General features: G+C 39.7%; 1 protein-coding gene across 1 annotated transcript; it reads right to left on the bottom strand.

Annotated features, from left to right (window-relative positions):
• Positions 1-1,926: 1,926 nt before the first annotated feature.
• On the bottom strand, positions 1,927-3,601 carry LOC147635201 (HMG1/2-like protein). The gene is made up of 7 exons (XM_086802138.1): positions 3,444-3,601; positions 3,228-3,339; positions 3,043-3,100; positions 2,718-2,762; positions 2,507-2,584; positions 2,317-2,358; positions 1,927-2,183 (listed from the first exon to the last, which is right to left on the bottom strand). The coding sequence occupies exons 2-7, from the start codon at positions 3,335-3,337 to the stop codon at positions 2,163-2,165; spliced, it is 354 nt and encodes a 117-aa protein (XP_086658264.1). The 5' UTR covers positions 3,338-3,339; positions 3,444-3,601; the 3' UTR covers positions 1,927-2,162.
• Between the last annotated feature and the right edge of the window lie 4,945 nt (positions 3,602-8,546).

Genomic DNA, 8,546 nt, shown 5'->3' on the forward strand with positions numbered 1-8,546 from the left:
AAAAAATGTCATTTTCTATCAATACTAACATTGTGTGCTCTTTGCAACTATAAGGAGCAATGATAGCTTAAAGTTCCTTTATACTATTTCTCATGAGAAGTCCATGAGTCTCCTAGTTAAAACACATATCCACCAATTATGTTAAGATTATCCTTTATTAATTTATTGTTTAATGGTTTATTATTAAAGCGATAAAGCAAACCTTCAAGTTCAAAGATCAAGAAATCAAGTTAAATCCTTTTTTCATTAATTTCAAACTCAAGTTTATCTCCTTGTTTCAAGTTTAAGTCTAAAATCATTAAATATGTATTATGATTCCTTGGATGTACTTGATTGAAACACACTTTATCATTAGGTTTACCACACTAAATTGAATAATGTTATCAATATGGAATATTTAGTCCACCCCACATGTAATTCATGTTAAACTTATCTACATTAAAAGCATATGTTCTAACTAACAACATATTAACCATGCATGATCATGTGCACATTCATAAGATCATACCCATACACATTCATATAAACTTATACATCTTAAGAAAGCATGTTTCTACATCATTATACCTAGGAATACACATTCGCACATCACTATACCTAACATATGACATACAAATACATGCAAGGATACTCTACAAAAGCATATTCACAATGGATTAAAAGCCCTATGTTTCTAGAGACTTAAAAATTCCCATTTGCACACCATGTATGTTTGGACAAGTCCAAGAAATCACATTCCTATACATACTCACATTCACATCCATCAAGCACTTTTACAAATATAAACTCCCAAACGTGGCCATAAACATTTTCATACATATCCACATATGTTCCTCCAACTATCCATGCACATTCCTACACCTTACATTTGTATAATACCTATGGTTAACAAAGATATTAATTTCCAAAACTAAGGAAAATCCAACTTTCATAATAAGCCAAGCCTAATACAATTGGTTTCTAATGAACAAACAACAAAAAATTTGTTAAAACTTTAAGAATTGTCGGCTTTAAAAATAAAGCATAACAAGGTAAGGTTGGGAGGTGTAGGCTACATGCATGACAACAAACATGCATTTTACAACAAGGAGATATACCTGCACACGGACATCAAAACACATTACACAAGGCTATAAATATCATTTGTAGACGTTTGATTATGTGCATTTGCACAAGTGAATGTGCATGTTTTAGTGTGGATACATGTGTGGCTAAGTATATGAGTTATACGAGTGTGTTCAAGATCCCTAGAAATGTACATTCCTATGTGCCATGGGGGCGGGGGAGTTCTATTTAAATAGGTGTAGCTAAGTATATGAGTTATACGAGTGTGTTCAAGATCCCTAGAAATGTACATTCCTATGTGCCATGGGGGCGGGGGAGTTCTATTTAAATAGGTGTAGCTTAGGAACATGCATTCACATGTAGGAACGTACATTTGTTGCAACAAAACGTCAATGCGGACATGCATGCATAAGGCTTTGTAGATGTTTGATTGTGTACGTTTGCATATGTGAGTGCATAAGTAGATGTGGACACACATGTGGCTAGTTATTCATATGGGGCATGGGAAACATGTCCACGTGCGTGCAGACCTGCAGTATAGTGAGCCTATTAAAAATTTCAAATAATATTTGAGGGTGATTGCGTGCAGACCTGCAGTATAGTGAGCCTATTAAAAATTTCAAATAATATTTGAGGGTGATTAATCTTGTCTTTAACCGCAGATGCAATATTAGAAAAAAAAAATCACATTTCTATTTCAATCTACCCGAACATCTTTTAAACCTCCAAAAAAAAATGTAAATAGAGAAAAGAAAACAAGTCTACCCAATCATCTTTTAAACGAAAAAAATTGTAAATAGAGAAATCTGAAAATTACAATTTCTTTCAATAAAAACTAATATTGGAGAAATACCCTAAACCTAATTAGGAGATTTTTTTTTTAACAAAAATGTTGCCTTTAGGAGGGTTCGCCATGGTAGAAAGTAATCAATCACAGGGGCAACTGTTACAAGTGAGCCATCTTCCCCCAAGCACAAAAAGAGTCATTCCCAACAAGTCAACAGGGGTCGATAAGCATGGAAGCATGTAGTCATCCTCAGGTGGGGCTGCAACACACATATACTGCTTTGGTATCCCATGCTGTACAGGCACATGCCCTATTCGTCATCTGAACCTTCCTGTAAAGTTGGGGCAAACCATATTAGTTTGATTGTAGACAGACTAAAATACAGCATGATTTTAGGTCTATCTCTGAGTCATAGTTTGACACTTAAACTGGAACTGTCGTGCAAAACGGGTACAAAATCCAACCTCGTTGCTATCCGCTTGCTCTGACTTCTCCTCAGCAGCATCCTGTTTCAATTTTTGCCGCTTTTAATAAGCCCAGGACAATAATAAAGAAGAAATCCTCAGAAGTACTAATTTTGAATAACATGTCGATGTATGTGAAGGGGGGGAAAAAAACTAGCTATCCTGGAATGGGCATGTGGAAGAGGGCTACCTTATTTCTGTACGCATCCATCTTCCTCTCATATTCTACCTTCCTGTCTGCAGCTATGGAGATATATGGGGCCTTCTCCTGCATCAACCAAGAAGAACCCCCCCAATCCCAAAAAAAAATTTATTACCCAAACCCCACCCTAAAACTGTCCCTAAAATGATTCATTTCACCTTGATAATTCAACAGAAAAATTAAAAAGAAATTCACTCACCTCATCAGTCATTGCACTCCATTTATTTCCGCCAGCTTTACCAACCTGCAAAAAACCTCAGCCGTGTAGAGAGTAAAACAAAATACAGTGATTTATTGGTATGTTGACTGTTAAACATTTCACAGAAACCTAATTCTAAAGGGAAAACATATAAAAGCCATTGAATTTATGAATTTTAATTTTAAAAATCATGTAGCAGAAAGATTTTTAAGATCAGGCTTAAGCCTTACGAAGCCGGATCCTAATTTTAACAATTGAACTAAGAAAACAAGCAGAGAATTTCCTAAGGCCTAACGAAGACGAAGAGGGGGTAAACAAATCGAACCGTTGTGACAGATTTCACTTCGGGGTGCTTCTCCTTGTAAGATTTCCTAAACTCCTCCCTGGAAGGAGGAGAGCAAAAATAAATAAATAAAATTGTTGTTATCGTTGGGCGTAAGAGTTAACCCGCTTCAATGCAGAAATTATAAAATTCAGAGTTCCCACCAAGCAAGTCAGGCGCAAGCTTACATGAACACGAAGAAGGCAGAAGGAGGGCGCTTGGGCTGGTTTGGGTCCTTGGACTTCCGCTGCCGTTTGTCCTGCTTTGGCTCTTTGGGTGTCTGCTTTCTCTTCTCCATAACTGGAAGGCAAGCACTTTCAACGGTCATAAAAGTTTGAACAAGGGCGGGAAGAGATCAATTAAGAAAAATCGAACAGAGCGGAGCTTAAGCGGTGAGAGCAGACCCTGAATAGTTTATACAGGCAACTGAGGCTGGGAGGGCGGGGGGGGGTGGAGGAGCAGCAGGGCAACTCAGCTGATAATGAAGAGAACCTCTCTGAAGCTTTTCAAGTTGTCGCGCACACACTTTTGGGCGAAATTTTTGAAAGGCAAAAGGCGGGAACAGCACAACTGGGCAGTTATTGCCACTCTCCCCCCCCCCCCCCCCCTCCTCTCTTTCATAACTACGCACCATCCGTGCTCTAGTGTATTTTGAAGTGTTGATGAAATTAAGAACTCTCTTTGTTTTCAAGGGAAGAATTCATACTTTATAGGTATAATCCTGGTATTTTCCCTTTTTTATTTAAGTTGTGAGTCCCAATTACTTTTCCTTTTCTATCTAAGTTGTGAGTCCCAATCAATTACTTATTTGGATTGGTCACGAAAAAAACAATTCAAGCACTTCCCACCACCACCATTCAAAGTGCCTCTCCTCACCCCTACAATGGGTTGTACTCCATCTTACTTCATCTATACCATGGGCACTACCCATGCAAATAGGGTCTTATTTACAGGGCTTGCGTTGTGGAGATTTTCAAGGAATTGCATCAAAAAGCCTAGCATAAAGGAAACTTCGTCACATATTTTGTGGGAGTTATTCACATGAAAGGATGGAAAAACTTGCTATGCAGTAGGTCTATTGATGACTTACACATATCTACTACCCTTCATTAGTCCAAGGACTTAAGCTAAAGTGATCACATACCACAATTAAGATTTTGTAAGCATAACCTTCGTCCTCTAGCTTGGCAATCTTCTACAATCAATTTGGATATTATCATAGATCACATCGCCAACTATTACTTTGATGACGGACATCATTTTGTTCCTGCCACTTGATGCCATTTTCTTGTATTATGATAGACTTATACAAGGAGAGTGTACAAGGGGGGTTTAGGGCTCTTCACACATCCTATTTGCAGGTGTATTACCCATCATAGAGATAAGAGCAATAGGCTCTTCCCACAACCAAGTTAACTTGGCCATGACATAGTAAACTCATATGTAGTGCCAAAAATGTTGGAGGAGAATTTGGCAAACTTGGCCTTGTTGGTTATAACAGGGCCAAAATCAACACAATCAGGGATTTTGAGGCTAGGTTCACTAGTTCATCTAGTCTAGCCAGTAGTGATGTAGAGCACGTGTCTCTGATGAGCAATTGCATTTCATCTTTCCTACGGGTTGCTGCAAGTAGACAACATCTTTACATTGTTCATTTTAACAAGTAGATTCCTAGTTGCACCTACAATTACCTCTTTTTCAAAAGCCCCCTTAGTGAGCTCTTCAAATTGTTCTCTCAACTTCAATCAATTGTGCTCTTAATTTCTAAGCATAAACTAAGTTTATAGGGATCCCAGATTGCGCCCCAATCCATTGCCAAACTTCCACACGAACTGGGTTTAGCTTCCTATGCCTCCCAATAGGGCTCCCGTCCAATTAAACACCTCTTGAATAAAAGCACCCAATAGGTGAAACCGATATGGTCAAAACCTAACACAGGCCTCATGCTTGATGTGACGTATATAGTATACTATCCTCCCCAAAAAAAAAAGTATGGTGTTTATTAGGTCCTAATGCACGAGCCAATAATGATCAATTATTAAAGAGCTTTTTTGTTATCAAAAGAGTAATACTAATATCATGATTCAAAAAACACATTTAAAAGTAAACTTTTTAAATATAACTATTTTAACAATGCTCTTATGTCCATTTCATCCTTGAGTCAATAACTTTTCTAAAGTAAGCCCAACTTTACGATGGCCCAATCAAGTGAAATAATGTCATAGAAATGCGTACTTGCATTTTAGTATGCCTATTCATTAAAAAAGTGGGCAAGGGTACTGATCAATGAACTTGTTGTTATGATCCACTACCAATACATGTGTGCTTTCACCCCACTTGCATGCTCAAAAAACATTTAAAAATGTTGTACTAAAACTACACTAATGAGAGGTGAAGATACTTTCATGTTATTTGTATAAGCGTTCAAGCCTTTGCCACTCGAAAGCGTGAATAAAACCATGGGCCTGTAATGTTGAGGACCAAGCAAGAGAACAAATGGTTGCTCATGTATACTCTCTCTCTCTCTCTCTCTCTCTCTCTCTCTCTCTCTCTCTCTCTCTCTCTCTCTCTCTCTCTCTGGGGTGGCCTTTCCCATTTCTAGAATATAATGGTTTTGTTTGCCTATGAGAATCCCAACAAAAATGCAAAAAATAAAGATATGCATCCATTCAAGTGGTGAAAAGGTTAAAAGTGGTGCAAACGTATGTATGTATTTGATGGTCTCCTCTTCCCCCCTGGGGCCTCCCAGGCCGACCTTTCCCATTTTTTGAATATAATGGTTTTGTTTTCCTGTGAGAATCCTAAAAATTTTACAAAAAAATAATGATATGCATCCAAGGAGGAAAGGACTAAATACAAGACATTCTCACTGATACAGATCCAAAATTGTAAACCAAATTTCCTTTCAAGCCATCAATCATGTGGATACCGTAAATCTGGCCATTATAGACACATTAACTGTTGAGAAACATGGATCAAGGCTAAGCTAGGCTAAGGTGGATTAAAGCAAATTCTAAACATGATTAAAAGAGCATGAACTAGAATGAAAAATAATTAAAAGACATAAGCAAGATGTGCAACCAAATAGACTTACTTGATATTGCTTAAGATAAGTTGATTTGTATTTACGTTTCTTGGAGGTGCCCCTTTTATATGAGGTGGCTCATAAGTTGCTTCAGATCTCGTGTGGGATAAATTAGCTTTGATGATTTGGCTTCATGCTGCCAGGCTTTGCACTTTCTTGGCTACTCATTCTCACTCCCTACCTCTTCCTTGTGCTCTTTGCATCACATTTCTCATCAACACCCCCCTTTGGTGCCAAATCTTTGGGCTACTCAAGGTGGTTAGATGCAAGGTTTTACATCATATTTTTTACCCCCCTTGATGGTGACTTGACTTATCTTTGAGGCCTAGAGGTCATCTCCAAGAGTGAGGTCTCCCCCTTGATAGAGACTTGGCCTATCTTTAAGGTCTAGAGGTCTCTTCTAAGAGTAGGGTTGCAACAATCATTACCCCCTGGGTTCTCAACTGGCTACTCTTAGGTGGTCGGGTAGATACACATAACAAACAAGATGAAATGATAAGATGGGTGTCTACTTATATGGTGACCCCTCTTTTACAAGCTAGGTTTGTAACAATGATTACCCCCCTGGGTTCTCAACTAGCTACTCTCAGGTGGTCGGGTAGATACACATAACGAACAAGATGAAATAATAATATGGGTGTCTACTCATATGGTGACCCCTCTTTTACAACATATGGCTAAGGTAGTGGTGGTAGCTTCTTGTTGCTCATGTTGATGTCGATGTCGTGGTAGCCTCTTGGTTGCTATGACCTTAACTCCACTTCTTGTTCTTCTTGTCGATGACATTTCCTTCTTCACTTTGTTGACTGCTTCTTCGCTCTTGGTCTTTGCTCTTTGGCTTGACTCTTCGCTCTTTGATAGCTCCCTTGGTGTGGACTTAATGTTCATTGTCGTAAGATACATTGTTTTTAATTTCCTTATGTGCCTTTGATGCATGTTGTGCTTTGAAATGTGATCATTTCATGCACTTGTGCTTTAGGTATATTTATATTTGATGCACTCTTGCTTTGTTTATGCACACATGTGCTTGCATACGCATTTGGTTGCAAGATGTTTACAAGGAATTTATTCTTCATTTTCCCACTCACTTCCGCATTGTTATGTGCACATTATATGTGCATATACTAGGAAACTAACCCACCCTAGGCATGTGAGCATAGTATGTTATGTGCACATCATGTGCATATACTAGGAGGCTAATCCACCCTAGGCATGTGAGCATGGGAGCATGGGAACATGTTCTAGTGGGTTTTAGGCCTAACCTTGGGTTGAGGTTAGGGTCAGGCAACCAAGGGTCACACATGGAAATGGAAGGCCAAGAGTCACTTTGGAAATGGAAGTTCAAGAGTCACTTTGGAAATGGAAGGTCAAGAGTCACTTGAGTGCTTCGCATAGTGCCCAAGGGGTCCCCTATGCAAAAAATAGTGATTTTGGGTAGGGCATTATTATCATGTGACGTCTGATGTGGGTAAAACTTTACGGGTGGGTCCATTAGGCTTATACCCCTCCATTCACAAAGTTTCACCACCATCAGATACCGGATGGGCGGGATGGTGGGTTGCCACCAGCTATTTTTCGCATAGTGCCCAAGGGGTCCCCTATGCAAAAAATAGCAGGTTTGGGTAGAGCATCATCATCATATGGCATCTGATGTAGATGAAACTTTGCAAATGGGTCCAATGGTCTGCTACACCTCCACTCACAAAGTTTCACAACCATCGGATACCAGATGGGTGTTGCCACCCACTATTTTTTGCGTAATGCCCAAGGGGTCCCCTATGTGAAAAATAGCGGACTTGGGTAGGGCATCATTATCATACAGTGTTTGATGTGGGTGAAACTTTGCAAGCGGGTCCATGGGGCTTCTATCCCTCCACTCGCAAAGTTTCACCACCATCGCGACGGTGTGCTACCATTCGCTGTTTTTCGCATAGTGCCCAAAGGGCTCAATGTAAAAAATATCAGGTTTGGGTGGCGCATCATTATCATACTGCTTCCGATGAGAGTGAAACTTTGGGAGTGGGTCCATGGGGCTGCTACCCTTGAACACCATCGGACGTTGGATGGGCGGAACGGTGTGTTGCCACCCACTACTTTTTTCATAATGCCCAAGGGGTCCCGTATGCAAAAAATAGTGGGTTTGGGTTGGACATCGTTATCATACGGCGTACGATGTGGGTGAAAATTTGCAAGAAGGTACATGGAGCTGCTACCCCTCCACTCACAAAGTTTCACCACCATCGGATGTCGAATGGGCAGGACGGTGTGGTGCCACCCACTATTTTTTGCATAGTGCCCAAGGGGTCCCCTATGCAAAAAATAGTGGGTTTGGGTAGGGCATCATCATCATACAGTGTCCAATGTGGGTGAAACTTTGCAAGTGGGTCCATGGGGCTGCTACCCCTCCACTTAAAAAGTTTCA

This window comes from Cibotium barometz, chromosome 9, assembly GCF_041138505.1.
Source record: "Cibotium barometz isolate CiBa-2024 chromosome 9, ASM4113850v1, whole genome shotgun sequence".
In the NCBI taxonomy this organism is placed as follows: domain Eukaryota; kingdom Viridiplantae; phylum Streptophyta; class Polypodiopsida; order Cyatheales; family Cibotiaceae; genus Cibotium; species Cibotium barometz.